A 17,994-nucleotide genomic window follows, 5' to 3' on the forward strand; every position below is an offset into this window, starting at 1 on the left:
ATGCTGAATCATTTTTTTAGCACATATGTGTGTGGGACTGTGGGCCATAATGACCATCGCTGTTACATAGGAGTTGGGCAGCATCCACTTTTTACTCTCCTTGTCTACCCAGCAACCCTCTATGTCTAATTCTGCTGTACCCTCTGATCAATTTTTTATTTCATCTGCAGTTGCTTCTGTGTGCATCTCCTTAACTGTGGCAATCCCATTTTCTATCATGCAGGGTACTTCTTCTGACCTCTCAATAAACATCTTCGTGTGTAGATCAGTGGCAGTTTGTTTTGCAATTTTGAATGCAAATGCGTTTCCTTTTCCAACGCTACATTTTACTTTCTTATGCGCTTCGCATTTTATTATTGCTAATCGTTTAGGACGCGCAAGTGCAGACAACAATCTTGCTATCAAAGAACCTTGTTGAATCTTAGTTCCATGCGATGTTAGAAAACCCCTCTCAGCCCAAAGGCGATCGAAATTGTATACTGTCCAAAAGCAGTAATGACTATCAGTGTATATGTATACATTCATGGTTTTCCGAAATTTCACATGCTCTGGTTAACGCTATTATCTCCACAGCCTGTGCTGAATTATATGGGATCCTTTTGCTCTCTACAATAATCTTTAGGGTCATGATAGCATATACTGCAGTTGATGTGCCATCGGGTAATTTGAAACAGAAACCGCCACAAAACAGTTCTCTGTCTGGCTCTTTCTGTGGGGCATCTGTTAGGTCAATTCTTCCTTTCGTTTCTTGTTCAGTAACCATTATACAATCATGGGGTGGTGGTTCCTTTTCACCCCTTCTTTCATTGGGAGGGGGTATTAACTCTGCAGGATTCAAAGCGCAACATCTAAAAATTTGAATATGCGGTGCGAATAGGACAATTTCATATCTCGCCAGTCTAGCTGATGTAAGATGTTGCGTTTGCATTCTGTTTAAAAGAACGTCTACTGTGTGTGGCACCATTAAGGTTAAGGCGTGACCCACAACCATTCCCTCGGTTTGTTTTACTGACGCGGCAGCCGCAGCAACAGCTCGCAAACAAGGCGGCAAAGCGCATGCAACAGGATCCAGCGCTGAAGAAAAATAACTGCATGGTCTGTTTCTCCCTCCTTGTTCCTGAGTCAAAACTGACAAAGCACAACCATTACTCTCATGCACAAATAACTTGAAATCCTTTTCATAATTTGGTGTGCCCAAAACTGGAGCTGAGCACAATGCAACTTTGAGCAGATCAAATGCATCCTGACATTCCACACTCCATGGCAGAGGCAAAGCAACATCCTTCTTTGTCAATGCCACCATCGGTTTCACAATCATAGCAAAGTAAGCAATCCACTGCCTACAATATGAAGCCATGCCTATTATGGCTCTGACTTCCTTCTGTGTATTTGGAATAGGTATACCAGAGATACTTTCTATTCTTTCTGGTGTCAGCCTTCTTCCCTCTTTTGAAAGTAGGTAGCCCAAATAGGCCACCTCCTTTCGACAATACTGGAATTTTTTTAATGAAGCTTTATGTCCATGTGCTGCCAAATGTGTCAACATTTTAACGGTACTCTCTTTGCAAATGTCTTCTGTGTCAGCCGCAATCCATAGGTCATCGATGTATTGCAATAGTACACAACCCGTTGGTAACTCTAGCATGTCTAGCTGTTCTTTTAGTGCTCTGCTATAAATACTTGGGCTCTCAGTGTAACCTTTAGAATTTGTGTGAATGTGAAAGAACGTCCTCCTAATGTAAAAGCAAATACATATCTGCTATCTGAATGTACTGGAATGCTATAAATTGCATTCTTTAGATCTACAACACTGAAATGCGATGCAGAAGCTGGAATCATAGTTAAAATGGTAGTGACATCTGGGACCAATTGAAATTGGGGATCAACTACTTTATTCAATCCACGCAAATCAACTATGAAACAATATGGTATTTCATTCCCTCCTTTCTTGTAAACGGGAAGAATTGGACTATTGCAAGTGCTACCAGTAATTTCTTCAATTACGTTTCGTTTAATTAAATCAGAAACAATGCATTTCAATGCTTTCTCACCTTCCACCAAAATTTTATACTGGGGATACATGGCAATGTAATTCCTTCCTTCAAAACAATTTTCACCGACTCTATTTTCAAACAACCAACATCGTTGTCATTCATCGCCCATATACAAGTTGGTACATTACTTAATTCAGTTGGTAATGGTTTAGACAAAAATTGGGACACTGGCATCTTTTGTGGTGATATTGTCAAATACACTCCAACAGGAGAACAAAGAATAACCGCACTCAACTTTTTCAACAAATTTAAACCCAATACATTTTCGTCACAATTTTGTGTCAAAAGAAATGGGCAAGACTCAGTGAATAGACCTATTGTTATAGGTACTGACTGTGACACTGGACTGATTACTGGCGTACCTGCGAACCCCACTGAAACATTCTTTTGCCCTGACAGTGGTATTTCTGGAACCAAGTGATGGTCAATTGAGCACTTCTGTGCACCTGTGTCCACTAGAAAAGTGTGCTCTCTATTCCCAACTTTCATCTCCACGTAGGGCCCTTTCTGATCAACGGGAATAGACACTTGTTCCAACCCCTGTCTTGGGCTGTGTAAAGTCGCCAGAGTAGTATGAATTAGACTGATTATCAAAAACATTTCCTTCTCCTGCACTATTCTGCTGATGCTGGTTTTGATTCTGATTCTGGTTGTGATTCCCCTGATTATTCTGATTTTGTGGCATCCTTGAGTTTCTATTTTGTCCTTGTGTTCCCGGGCGACCTCTATTCTGCCTTCTCGGGGCATTTCCATTCCTATTCTGTAAATGTGGGCACTGTGCTCACCAATGACCTTCTTTACAATATGCACATTGATTCAGTCCAATTGGACCTCCGTACATGTTGGAAAAGTTTCCCCTTGTTTGTGCATTCCCTTCGCCCCTGGTATTATTCACTACCTGCTGCAATAACACTCTCATTTTTAGATTAACTCTGTCCCTTGTTTCTTTCTCTTTCTCTGCATTTACTCTATTCTCATAGTATTGTGCCATGTGTAATACTTCACTCTGTGACTTTGCTTGCCACGCACTTTCAGATGTCATGATTACATTTTCAATTTTCGGTATTAACCCTCTCACATACTTGTCAACAAATAATTTCTTCCCGGGTTCAGTACTCAAATCTTGGCCACTGAAATCTGCAAATACTTCTTCGAATCTATTAAAAAAATCAGTAGCCAGTTCATCTTTACCTTGCACACATGCCGTTAATTTGTCCCAGACAATTCTTTTTTCAGGTATTAGTATTTTTAATTTCTGTACCATTTGCACTGGTAATGCTAACAGAACCGGCGATGGCTTCTCGCCAGCTTTTCTGTCTGTATCCTCTTTAATCAAATGTTCCCAGGTCCCACTCAAAATATCAGCATCATCTACATTTCTAATTTGCTTCCATATATCTATCGGGAGAATCATAGGAAATAATTGATCAATATCACTCATTGTAAAAATAGACGATTTCAAATAGGACTCAATTTCCTTATGAAATCCCGCCGGATTCTTCCTCAGATCAGGGATTGTTTCTTTTATATTATTCACCTCTTGTCTGGAAAAAGGGACATGCACAAACTGTGCTGTATAATGGGCTTCTATCGTGTGTGCGTCAGTTGTTGCAGTGGCAGCAATCTCTACCTTCGGGACGAATGTGGGGGGTACTTCCCTCATGGGCAATTGGAAACCAGGCCTTTCCTCTCTGGTTCGTTTTGTAAGCACTATAGCTAAATCGAGGGAGAGGGCAGCCACTCCAGTTTCAGGTAAAAACGCTCTTTTGTATATTGTCATTAAATCAGGGGGGGCAACAAAAAAAAATTCTCAAAACATTCATCTTGCAAATATTCAACCATCACCTGCAATACTTTCCTCTGCATCTCTTCTGTATACTGATCAAATGTATCATGCACCTCCATTGGAGTAATGGTAGCATCCGTAATCCAGCTAAGCACCCCTCGTGTAAAAATGTTCATCTCTTCACTAACAGGTTTTAACGGCGGAAAAAAATCACCTCTTGACATATGGTACCATCTGTTGTTTCCCTCTTTTCACCTCTGCATGCAATTGATCAAGTTCACTTTTAAACTCAAATAGCCTGTCTACCTGCTCTTTTACTTCTGCCGCACTTTCCCTCAGACGCGAAAAAGCATTTAGATCCTGCAACTTCTGCGGTGCTAACATACCAGTCAATTTCTTCCATCTGTCTATAAGATACTCCCCCATGCATTCCAACAATACCTGTTGGTCACCGAGCTTCTGATAGTCATACATTGCACTCAGCGCGGATCCCTCGTCATTGCCTTCAATGTACGTTTCTGCCCATTCTTTCAATTCTTCTATTCTCTCCCTGCTAACCGTACTACGAGTTACTCTGGAGCTCCCTCTTTGCGCAGGCCTGCCCTCCATAGAACTGGAAGAACTGCCTCCTGTGGCAGCTGCTAATTCATGCTCTGTCGGTGGTGGGGGAAATGGGGTCACGTGCACAGGGGGAGATGGCGCAGATGGAACAACAGGAATGGGGGGTGGCAACTGAGGTGGAGCAATGTGTATTGGTGCAATTGTGTCAACATTACTTTGAGGACGTTCTTGTCTCTGTTCATTCAGAATTTTATTTATCAGTTCATCTGATGCATGCAACTCTTGTTGTGGATATATTTTTTGTATGCCTAATTGGAAACTCCTATCCCCTCTTCTAATATCCTCTGTCACTTTGAGCTCATCTAGTTCTAACGCTTTTTCTGTGTTTGATTTGTGTCTCCGTGCATGTTTCTCTCTACTTCTTAAACAGAGATTAGCTTCCTTCCTCCAGTCTCTCACGACATTGAATGCTGCTGGGCGTGACTTCTTGCACAGCAGTACTGATTCTAAGTGTTCTATACGTGCCAATTCAAAAGTTCCATCTTTCGGCCACTGCAAATCTGCTACATGTCTGGTCTGCCTATGCCAAATTTCATTAAACAATATTGCTCCTATTCCATATTTCACATACATTTCAAATGCTGGCGACCCTACGGGTGGTGCAACCTGGCCAGTTTCCAAAGATTATCTACTGCAGTGGAAAAATCCCAATAGACAGGAAGACAATTTCCCAAGCATATTGATCTTATTTGTACCTTACCCTGGGCATTTGATCAAATGGGCAACACTCAACCAATATCAAGGCTGTTAAGAATCGGGGCATGACTCACCTGATCAATCAGTTCGTCACTCAAGACGCAATTCGTCTGTATACAGACGCAACCAAGAATCGTTGTGACTGCGTATCTGGCTCAATCTGCCTCATTTCAGGACCCTCGCCTCGCTGCTCTCTTACCGCTGCTCGTAGATCAGGGATCGGCTGTGTACAGATCTGCAAAGGAGTCTCTCATCACTTTCACAGGGGCACCCTGAACACCTTTCGATCCCGGCTCGACGGACTCATCCTCGATTCGTTTTCGCCTTCTTCAAATTCAACGTACACGATGGAGCAAAAGGGGGAGGGTCCCTATTCGGGTGCCATTTTTTGCTAGGCCCTGAAGACCCTCGCATATGCAAACAAGGCACAATCACCATACACTAGTGATACGACAGACACGAGGTTCGATTTCCAAGTACTAGGGTTTATTGCAAAGTAAATATACTCTCAGTCGGCCGACTGGGTCTAACGTCTCGCAACGTGTGTCACACAGACCTCGTGAGACGCGAGAGAGCAAGCATTCTACAACAGTATCATATATATAAAAAGACAATCATACAATCTCTTTGTGACACATCAAAACCGCCCATAATGTATCTTCTTGAGCTAGGGTTCGGTATTTGACAATTATGACAAATATGACATATTATGACACATTTCTTACTCAATCTCTATTACTCATTTTAGCAACAGTTGCAATTTGCAGTAAGCAGACCTAGTTCTTTGTTATGTAGAACATAAGGCACTTGTTCAGCAAGGATACTGTGTTCGTAGGAGAGACACATTCCAAAGCGTGTTATCTTCTGGTTTTTATTTGTGAACTAGGGGTCAGCCTGATCTAAGGAGAGCGCCAAAGGGGGGCCGCTAGGAAAGTATAATTCATGTTTAACTGCTTGTTTCTACAGTTTCAGCAAGACTGGCCCGCACCTGGGCTGCTGTTTAAATGCCTCTCTGCTCACTTTCAAGGACTTGTGAGGGAGGAAAACAATGTATTTCTGTACTGCTTGGCATTTTTGTCTGGGCCGGTCTCTCAACATGTAGACTGTTGCCTCCCTCCGTGCATGAGCTTTCAGAATAAAATATATTTTGCAAAGCATTTACAGAATAGAAGAGGAAAGCAAATGGCAGATGTTACACAAAATGGACGCCCTCTGGTTATGCTGACGATTCTCAGTTGGCGATGTGAGGCATATCATGCGATTTGTTTTCGGCCAACATACTATACCTTCTATAATTAGTTAGGGTAGTTTCTAGACTTGCATTTGAGATACCCGCTACACATTACAAACGGGCAAGTTGATTATAGGAACAATTTATTGGAACAAGTTTCACTGCTGTATCAAAGACGAATGACAGACATTATTATACCTAGGAGGGATTTAACCCATGATGCAGCAACCATAAAACTTCAAAAAAGTGATGACAAACATGCAACAGCATTTGGGTAAGAGGTGGGAACCCACTTAACGAGATGCATACTCCATATCTATGGTTTAGCCATTTGCAAAAGGCAGTGTATTGAGATTGACAGTTAGACCCACTTTTAAGAGTACAAATAGACACATTGCCAGGAACAACACTTTTTGGAATTCCAACCTTTTTACCATCTGTGTTCATTGATGTTTCTTTTCTTTTCTCCACCTCCCCCTTTTTGTTTTGTTTTTTCTCATAATTCCCGGACTACCCTACCTTGACCCCCTCCTGTTTCTCTGTGGATCTTCTTACCATTATGAAATATTGCAATCTTTGGAATGTCCATCATATGACATGAATTTTTAAAATGGAATAATATGATGGTTGATTGACCTATGAAATGTATGACATATGGTTGGGCATAAGCCCCTGCAATTTTATTATTCATATTTGCATTTGCATTGATCAAGTGACAAAATGAATTGCAAACAAACGTTCACAAATGCCTTTACCTAATTTGTACACAACCTTTCTCTTTCCCTTTATTTTTTCATCACTATTTCTTTTTTATTTTGTCATTATATTTTTTTCAATATTTTCAATTATGGTTGGACTATTATACAAAAAAATGAAGTTCATTTGAGACACGCCCTGATTTTACAAAGGCCTGGTGTATGCCGAAACACGTTTTATCATAGAGGGCCAACTGAAGTACAGGATTACCACTCAACAATAAAATTTGATTTGGATGTAACCATAATTTCATATCCAACAGCTTCTTTGTGGCGCATGTACATGTGAAGCAAGGTTATATCCGTTATTGTATAAGCGTCTAACAGGCAAACAATAAATAAATAAATATTCCTTTGCAGGTCATATGAAGTTGCACTTTTACCCAGGACCAGCATTGCTTTCACACTCAGAAGGATAAACACATTCTCAAAGGATTTACCAGCATCAGATTCTCACACTGGGAAAGCAAGGTAGCTGTGTCCCTCCCAAATGGTGCTTCAATGAAGGGGAATGTGGACTCTAATATGGTAGCCAGTCCAGATAAAGGCTTGTTCCAGCCCCAACACCGAGAACAAGCTTGGGTAAACCTGTGAGGGGCAGCCAGTGCCTGCCACAGTAATTTCAGGACATAGGTGGGGCGCTCACAAAGAAACAGATCTAGCAGGAGGCAAACAAGGGCTATACAAGTCCACATGCTCAGTCAGGTTGGGTGGATGTGTGGAGGGAGAAGAGGTTAGTTTGCAGAAAAAGTCAGAGAGAGTTGTTTAGAGTAGTTGAGGAGTACACAGATGAGATGTGCCAGAGACTGGATGAGGCTAGACAAGGGTGAACTGTGAGGTGAATAAAGGCCTAGGAATCTCGTTTTCAAGAGGCTTGGTTTATCCAGACCAAGGGGAGATGGATCTGGGTAAAGACCGTAGGCTAGAAGGAAAGGCCCCTACAGCTAATTGAGGTAATTCCAGGTGAGACCTGAACTGGATAAAGACTTGGGAAGTAGAAGGAGAGATCTAGATTTGGAAAGCAAGCAGATGGTTGGTAATACTAAGGAGGACATTGCTTATACTGAGGAGACAACTGGTTATTTTGAGGAGAACATGTGTGATAATGAGGAGGAGGTTGGGAAACCATAGGAGTGTAATGGTGATACTAAGGTGGAGGCTTGGAACCAGCAAGTGAGGATTGGTGACACTGAAGCGGATGTTGATGATACTGAGGAGAAGATGTGTGATCCTCAGAGGAAGGTTTGTGGTACTGAGGTGGAGATTGGTCATACCGAGGAGGAGGTTTGTGACATTGAGGACAAGATGGTGATATTGAGGAAAACATTGCTTATATTGAGGAGGATACTGGTGATAGTGAAGAAAATATTGGTGATACTATACTATGTAGGAAATTGATGATAGTATGGAAGAGGTTGAGACACATCAGGCAGAGGTTTGTGGAGTACATTAATAAGGAGCAGAGAATATTGGGTGTTATTAGTTGGAAGGGGGAGACCATTCCCAACAATTGCAAAGAATGTTTGGAAAGGAGATTGATGTGGGCAAGAGAGGCACAGGTGGAAAGAGGAAATAAAGGGGGCATTAGAGAACAGCAGGTGAGTACAGCAAGATAAGGTGGAGGAATTAAACACCTGTCAGGCCATGAAGGTTTCAGCATGATAATTGAGTTGCCCCAAGGAAACCAGTTGCCCCAAGGAAGCTGTAAGGTGGTTAGAGGAACACATACCTGTCAGCAAAAGTACCTTAAGCTCAAAGGGGTGAAGAAAGGTACAAAATACAAGATGTGAGGAAGGGATGGGCAGGTATGAGAGATTCAGCCCCTAGGGAGAACAGAGGAACCTCTGATGAGGCTCCATCAAACACCAGCAGACCAGATTCAACAAGAAGGTGAAATATCAGAAGAAGAGCTGGGAACTGTTCAGGTGGAGAAACCCCAGTGCTTCTTCACCCTCCTAAATGAGTTCGATTGGACAGGTCAGCCCAGGGACAGACCTGCATGATGACTTTTCCTTAAAACCGAGACTGAGACTAACAGAGTAATGCACTCCCTAACCCATGGAAGCCTGCAATTCCAGGATTCGGGTGACTATGTGGAGACCCAGATCCAGACTTATCTGGGAGTTTGGGAGATTTGTTGAAAACTTTATTCTCCTGCCCATGTACCTTACCCTAGACACACCCAAACCCTGGAGAAAATATCCATCCTGAATATTTTTGTTAATGAAGACCCATTTTGTTTGTACTTTTAGAAATCCATTGTACACATACCCATATTTAGTTTTTGTTGAAGAGAGCAGTATGGGCTGTCTGGTCATTTGAGCCCATCACATCTGTGACAGGTGTTCGTTTGCACAGCAGGAAAACAGTAGGTTGCTATAGACCCACCTAAGATATCTTTGGGCAACCTTCAGACAGGTTTGAATGCCATAAGCTCCTGCACACTTAGAGGTCAATGGGGAATATCTGCATTGCCCACTCTTCTATTAACATAACATAACAGACATATTTGTAACAGGCATGTTCACCCCGTAGGGGCATCTTGGTGCTAATAACATGTTTATTGTTACCCAATTTACAATTTATCGACCTCAGAAGGATGAAGGGCTGAGTGGACCTGCTGGGACTAAAACCTGTGACCTACTGTAGTGGATGCATTAGTCCACTGAGCCACAGACCCGGCCAGTGCTACAATGAGTGCTACACTTTGTGGCACATTCAACAGCAGCACACTTAGGGCCTGATTTACAGAGCACTGTCCAATGGGGATTTGCCATTATATAACGCTTCTGTGAATTAGGCCCTTAGTGATTATTATGTAGTGTTTGGGGAAAGGGATTGTGTGCAACATGCAGGGCTGAATCAATCTTTCATCCTTTTAAGATAGAAAAGTAGAGTAGAGTTGGTTAATTATGATATCCGCCATATACAGAACCTTGAAGTAAGAGGAATCTCACATGCTGCACTACTAAATCATAAAATAGATATTATTGTTAATTAGCGCCACCACAGCTCAAAATGTGGAGCAGTACTTGTCACTATTCATATGTAAATATGCAATCTATTTAGTTATACCAAACTCAAATACCCATGCAGCCTTCTTACTATTAAGATCAGATGTAGGAATTTAACCAGCTATGCATTCAGTATGGAGGTGCACATTGAGGGATTGTCATTTGAAACCTCACACACATTTGTACAATGCTTCATCTAAGGCATTATATAATTTGATTAGCTCATCAATATAACACACCCATATCAGACTATGGACAGTAAACTGCTCATTCTCGCAGGATGACAGTGCTCTCAACTCCCACCAATTCCCAAAACTTTGGCATAGGTTGGAACAAAATTGGTGCCTATAGCAGTTCCTTCTTTTTCTGAAAAAGATCAACTAGCCTTGTACTAGCTCACCCAACTCAACCAACTGCTCTACGGAATCCTAATTAGCTTTTGAATAGTGGCGGAGATGGAGAGGATAGGAAACAAAATTCAAAACATTTTATTTACCTTAAGTACCATTGCCTACAAAGCAAAGTTCTGCCTGAAGATCGCCTCCAGCATCACAAAACTCATTAATCCATCCATCTACAAGTGCAACTGTTGACTTGAAAATAATATTTTGTAGCTTTTTATCTACTTGCTAAAAACACACCTTTTTTATACAGATAATAGGACATCACCATCCCATCTCTTAACTCACGTATCATAAGAACATCTTAACACAGGTTTAGGTTTTAAAATCAGTCCAGTTTCATACAGATGAAGGCAGGAAGCAGCAGCAAGGTTTAGGAAGGCCTTACTTTACTTCACTCCGCTAATTAATGAGCACATCTCATATGGAAGTACAGCATGAAATGGCAAACGTGGGTGCAGGCACTCCTGCACGCTCCTTTAGCGCATCTTTGGGACATCTGCATGTTTCCATCATATTGATCCAAATGCCCCTATGTGATGGCTTCCTTCTCTTTGCATCATTTTCCAGTTGCTTGTGTGCCAGTGTCCTTGCAAATGGAAGCATCTGCTTTCTGACTTGCTCGCATTCTTTTTTCATTTATTACAGTGATGCACATGCACTTGTCTACATCAAATTGAAAAAAATGCTTTTCTGATCGAATTTTTGAGTTCAATCAAAAAGAAGAAAATGACCTGTGAGAAGAACACATTAAGAAATAAAAGTTACTTATTTTTGGCAGTAGAGGATCCTGCATCCATTACCATTAAATTAACTTTGTGTTGGATAACATTGAAACATTGGAATTGAGACAAACTCTACTTTGGACAGCTGTATACAGAGAAAGAAGTTGCTAATGCCAAGCAGGATGGTCGATTGAGCTCATAGGTGCCATGGACATTCCCTAATCCAGACTGCTTTCATGCATTTGTTATATACAAACTAACACGAATATTTTCCAAAAACAGGGCAGTTGTTATTCTGACATTTAACAAACAAGAAAGGCCAAGAAGTACACCTGTATTCTTACATATTTGTATTATTCTCTCTTCAAGGATTCCTGGTATGAAATGTCTCAAAAGCAGAATAAACCTGGAAATAATTACAAATAATGAGACACAAAGAGCAAGAGTTTTCTGTACGCGCCTGGTGTCGAAAACATGGAAATCTGGTTGAATATCATTGGAGGATTTCTTATGCACGAAAGGACGTTTGCTGCAGACAAAAGAATGAAGATTAAATATTTCCTTGATTGAAACTGTACATTTTTTATGGAAGAATAATGTGGCGATCTTGTGTCATGTGCATAGCTTTGACGACGGATCCTTGAGCAACCTCTTTGGTCAGACAATGCTCCAATAGCACATTTAATCACATTTTGATTACGTGTCTTCAAGGAAGTGTGTGAAAAACATCAAGCTGATCAAAGATAACTTAAGAGACATGGAGAATTTGTTGTTTCTTGTAAGATTTGATATTGCTGTATTTATGGGATAATACATCTGTAACCGAACTGCTGATGCTTTTTTACTGTGTCATTTGAGTTGGAAATTGTTTAAGTTGGAGATCTAAATTCTGCAAAATGATCGCTTTACTGATTAAATTATGGATATGCATTGGTATACGTTAAGTAGGTCCACACTTAATCTACACAAAGTTGGCATCTGTAGTATAATAGTATGTAGTATAAATCATGCAATGCTGGGCTGCAAGAGCCATTCTGAAATGTCATGTTCAATAGATCGATTGCTCGGCGAGATTGCACTCCCTGCACCTGAAATCCATAAAATGCGTTTGTTGGCATCATACTGTGGTGTATGCAATGCTCTTTTCTGCATTTGTAGCCCTAACTCATTGAGCTGCTATTTCCTGCACTACCTAAGCATCATTGCCTTGACCTATAAGCAATATGGGATATTACAGATGCTCAACGTATGGGTCCCAGCGAAGCAAGGACTTCTAATGGGGGCTGAGGGAACATAAGACCCTGCGGTGCTCGCATTTATAATGAACAATGCTATCAGTTCCCGGCAGGGGACAAGTTCTAAAAAATAAAGTCACAGGACTCCTTAACATACCAATTGAATGAGGTGTCACAAGAAATTAGCATATCCAGGTGCCCTATGAAAAAAGTGGCGGGACTTCAGAAAAAAGTGGGGGACTCTGTCCACCTGTGTGTACCTTCAACTTGAGCCCTAGTACCCGGCCCCAGAGCTAGATGCAGGCTAACAAACCTCATTCTCAGCTTTAAAAGCAAAGAATATTTTGTAGCCAATGTGGCTGCCAAGCACGGGATGCTCGGCGGCCTAGCGGCAGAATCCATTCTTGATTATAGTAGTGCTCAGAAGACGGGCACTGCAGAGTGTATCCTTTGGGAGCCTGGCTAGTTGTGGAACAAGAGGCAAGGGCAGAGAGAGGCCATGTCACGCAACACAAGCAAGCAGCAGTAAGGATTGGTGGCACAGAGTGTGGCCCTCAGAGACTGTGTGAGCCATAAGAGGCGAGGGCGGAGACAGGCAGTGACAGCATAAATATGGAAGTTGCAGTTACAAGGAGAATGACTGAAATGAGCATACAGGACTGGTGGAGGCCGTGACAGGCAGAGATTTAAAGTCGCAGGTTGAAGCGGGACAGAGGGCGGATGTGGAAAAGTAGTAGAGAACCTGAGAAGTACGTAGAATCCTGTGAGCCATCAGGATCCATGGCCATACCACAGACCACAATGTCTTCATCCTGATTGGTTGATAGCATTCTAAAGTTATACTCTGGGTGCTATTTATTATTCTTTGCCATATTTCTTTGTATCAGCTGTTTGAAAACAATTGACTTTACTGATTATGGTGCACTGCTGGCGGGCAGGATAGGCGAGCAAACATTTGCATGTTCTCGAGCCTTTGGCTCCAGGCAGCCAGCTTTGAAAGCATCTTAAATTAAACTTCTTCAAACATTTACTTCCATCAAGTTGGCCTTCTTCATTCATGCAGCAGTGATCTCAGTTTTCATTGCTGCGCGCAAAAAATATCTTTCCTCCGAGCGTATCATCAAATATTGAAGGAGGGAGGGCATGAGGGTGTCCATGTATTTATTAGATACATTAAAAAGTACCTCTAGATGATATGCGAAAAGACATTTTCACCCCCCTCACTCTCCCACCCAGTGGTTCATGACCTTAGAAAGGAACTATACACAGCCCACCTTTGGAAATATATAAACCCATTAATGAAAGGTCTCGATCACTTTATCCATCCATGGACATGTTTTTTCCACCATATCAGTGGCAGGAATGTTACAACTGATTGAAGTTTGGGACTAGCTTTACATTTGGTGAGGTAGTCAAATAGAATGGAAGCTGAAGGAACTTAGCAGGTGCCTTAAACATGAAAGCTTACCTGAAGCCTTTAAGTGGGCTTGCTTTTAACTAGATCAGTCCCTCCAGAGAGGCAGCGACCCAAGAATAGGACTTTTACATTTCGAATGGTTCATCGCTGCTGCCTCTAAATAGTCCAAGATGTAGAACAATGGAAACATCAATGATTTATTTTAATGAAAAATAAGTTTACAAAAAATTAAGCAAAATGTGATGAAAAACAAATAAATTGTAACTTTTATATTTTTTAAAAATGATTTGTATGATAGGGTTAATCTCTACTGCATTGAAACTGTCCAACATGTAGAACAATAGAAACATGAATGCTTTATATGCTTTATTTATTAAAAAATCTGTTTGAATTTTCCACCTCAATATTTTTTTGCAATCAAAATTGAGACAAAAATTAAGATTATTATACAAATTGCACTTTTTATATACATGTGTGTGTTCTATTTTTAAGCAAAATTACCTAATTTTTAATAAAATGTGTATTGACATTTTTGTGCAGAAAGGCCATTTGCATTCAATAAAAATTTGTATTATTTATGTTCTGAATTTCATTGCATTTTGTAGCAACTTTTCTTTTGATTAGGGCCTACATGCACACCTGGCATGTCCTCTTGTGTAACAGAAGGTCATTTCCTGTGAACTCACTGCTTAGTTGGAAAGCTTCACAGGGTCAATTCACTAAGGAATTTGGGAGCACAATGTGAGGGGCTACTGCAGGGGCAAAGGATCTATCCCTCGATGCATTTTGAACAACAAGGTTAGATCCCTGCATGGGTGGTGTTCTCGGTAGTGGCGACTGGTGAATTCTGGAACTGGTGGGGAGTAAATGTGTGTGCCTTATATACCTGAGAGACAGAACACAGCAAGTGTGCCCAAACTAAACCAGGAGTTTGTGGAGGTTATAGGACCTTGATTGGATAGTCCCTTTGTTTTGGACTGTGTTTGGGTCACTACTGGTTCACATTCACAGCACTCTTAGAGCATAGCTTTCCCTCAGCCCACATTACCACAAATGGTGGATGGGGTATATCTCTTAACTGTGACAGGTTTAGCTCATTCTTGGTTTGTAGCAGTCTGAGGGCGGAGTAGGCACTGCTCGCCCTTTTACACCTGAAGGCGGAAGTCATTTTGTCAAACTCATCTTTGCAATATCCTATGCTACACCAGGTATAGGACTGAAATCAATGGGAAAGACCTCTACTGCAGACCCCTCACCACCATTATCCAGTCATCATGCATACCCCTGCCCATGCTGTCGCCTCAGAAAATGTTGCTGCTCTTGTGCAATAGCCTTAGTGGCTAACTGCAGTGGGGCTCATTCGCTGGTTGTAGATGCCATTAGTGTTTGTGTTACTACTGTTATGTTCTTGAGTCCTTCTTCTGTTATTCTACAAGCACACTAATACACAAAGAGCCACTTATCAACAGTATACAGAGTAGTACCTCAGGCAAGTGTTTTAATTTCCCCTTGTGATTTTAGAGCTGCAAAAATGAGCATTTTGTTCTTCCTCCATTCCTGTTAGTCATGTGAGGACATTCACCAGAAACACATGACCCAATCATCAACTGCAATCGTTTGCTGGTGTGTATTTTTATCTGATTTCATGAGATTTTCCAAAATTATGAACATCTAAACAGTTGCTAATCAGCCCAAGGCCATCATGTAAACCAGTTGGCAAATTTGCAGAAGTAAACAATTATGATGTTCAAGCAAACGTATTAGCCTGTCTAACTAGTGAGTTATGTAATATCACCTTACATCCTCTTTAAAGTCTTGAAGTTTTGGCTTCTACATCAGCCTGATCAAGTAATACATTAAATTCAGTGTGGCTTTTGTGTTTTCCATGTGTCTCCACCATGTCAAATACACAATATCCTTTCTTCCATCCATGACAGAAGATTGAATAACCAAGGGGCTCATTCCTAACTGACATCGTTTTACTTGCTGCAGATAATAAACTCACATGTGTACAGTAGGAGCCGGTGGAACATGCTTTGTTGGATTTCTGCCATCTGAGAATTTTGCAGCAGTTTCTCAGCAATTTAAGTTTGCAGATCCCAATCATGTGGGCCAACCTTTGGTCCTTTAAGTGTATTCCCATTGGATTAGCTCCTTTTACTCCAATTTACTTGTTGACATCTTTCTCAACTTTCCTCTCTGCCATTCAACTCTGCAGTCAGTGGTCCAACTAAGAAACTTTGCAACTCAAAGTAACCATCTTGCACACTTGGCGAGGCACTCCAGCAGTGTTTCAGGACTACACTCCTGCCTCTTCAGACAATCACTCCACCGACCCTTTATTTACCCTCTATCCCGATGCCCACCCAATCACCTGCAAAACGGTAGTGTGGTGCTGGTGCATGTTCCTCTCCAGAGCGTCCATCACTGCCGGGTAGTACAACAACCCATGACTCATGGTAATCTGGCAATAAAGACAGTGTGTACCAGTGTGACCCATCATTCAGTCTCTTACTGCCTGCTCAAAAAGTGGTGCAACCATTGGACTACTAACAATAAACTGTGGTGGTGCTGCTGGTGGTGATAGCAAGTCTCCAGAGATGGATGGTGCCACTGGTGAAGTATGAAAGGAAGGCCTTAGTGCTTGGGTACCCTGTGAAATGTGGGGAGGCTTAGGGTACTTGTACCAGTGTGTCTGGGACTAGTGGGACTGGTGATGGGCAATTATTTCCTCCCATGAGAACGCTCCCTCGTTGCCGTCCCCACAGCTAGAGAGTGTGGTGGAAGAGGGGACACTGGAAGCGGAACGCCATGCATTAGGACTTGTGGTAAGTCATTGTGGTTTCTAACATAACTGTTTTATTGAAGTGCCAAAACCCTACACTAACCCTATCATTCTGGTCCCTATGTTAAAAGAAGGAAAATTGTTCAGAAGGGTGCACATCAGGATGTCATCCAAAATAGTCTGTCTGCCGCCTAGAATCCAATCTTAGCCCGATTCCTGTCCCTACTACTAAAAAGGAAAAGAGTCTCATTTGACCCAAAGATATCCTAAGCACCGTCTACCCAAATTATATATTCATGGCTGAGGGAAGGGTATACTCTCAAGAGGAGTGCGAATGTGATTCAGTAGCAATCCTAACAGCAATAGTACCTAGCTGATGGAACATCTACTTAAGATGGCCCATTCCAGAAGAGACTGAATGCATATGCCTAACCTAAGACAGACCTCGATTGCATATATATATATATATATATATATATATATAAAACATATAATTGGTTATTTATAATATGCTTAATAGCCAGAGGTTTCAAAGCGCAGACCCGGGGATTGAACCTGTGTTGCGCCGCATCGTCTTGGTTCCAAGGCGCGTGCATTGCCCCTGAACTATCCTCTCGAGATGCATGAAATGGATTTTGGGAGCAGGTGGACAGACTGAAAGGAAGAGCATATCTGGTGGTGATGCAGGAAGGTGGTTGATGTCCCTACCCGTCTTGGGTCTTTGAAAGACAAACCAGAATCGAAAACAATAATTCCAGAGCATTTACATAATTGGCACAAGAATTAATTAAATCCTAGATGCAATTTAAAGTATTTTGTGGGAGCCCTGTTTACAAGCTCTGTCACTAAAGGGGGACTGGGCCTGTAAATCAAACTTTGTGAGTCTCTATTTAAAATAGATTGCCCTAGAATCTAGAATAGCAATGGGCATATTGGTCTCTGACAGTAACACATTATTAATTCATTTCCTGGGATTTTTTTAGGAGCAGATTATATCTGGGTTTGCAACATATTTCACAGATTTCTTGACCAGTGAAAACCATAGCTTACACTAAAAAAAACAGAATAGATTGTTCTGCTCCTTAAAGAGAATTAGGAAAGGCTGTTATTTTCTCCCCTTCATTCCCAGTCAATTTAAATAGCCAGCAACACTTTTCCAAGTAACTTTGCACAGAAATTGAAGGATGGACTCGTATTGCCAGTCAAAATGTGTTGATCCATGTCAGGCTTTGTCTCTTAGTGAGAGCCCACACAGAGACTCCTGCTCCACACAT

At 41.5% G+C, this 17,994-nt stretch overlaps 1 protein-coding gene across 11 annotated transcripts in view; it reads left to right on the plus strand.

Annotated features, from left to right (window-relative positions):
• The window catches only part of MUC13 (mucin 13, cell surface associated), a 449,549-nt gene extending 435,037 nt beyond the window's left edge, over positions 1 to 14,512 (plus strand). For all 11 annotated transcript variants that reach the window (XM_069616647.1, XM_069616650.1, XM_069616649.1 and 8 more), the window contains one exon: positions 11,653 to 14,512. In XM_069616647.1, the coding sequence (XP_069472748.1) occupies positions 11,653 to 11,709 (57 nt within the window). In that variant the 3' untranslated portion in view covers positions 11,710 to 14,512. The remainder of the gene's footprint in view (positions 1 to 11,652) is intronic.
• The last annotated feature ends 3,482 nt before the right edge of the window (positions 14,513 to 17,994 follow it).

The sequence above is a fragment of the Ambystoma mexicanum genome, chromosome 9 (assembly GCF_040938575.1).
Source record: "Ambystoma mexicanum isolate Mex_15411 chromosome 9, UKY_AmexF1_1, whole genome shotgun sequence".
In the NCBI taxonomy this organism is placed as follows: domain Eukaryota; kingdom Metazoa; phylum Chordata; class Amphibia; order Caudata; family Ambystomatidae; genus Ambystoma; species Ambystoma mexicanum.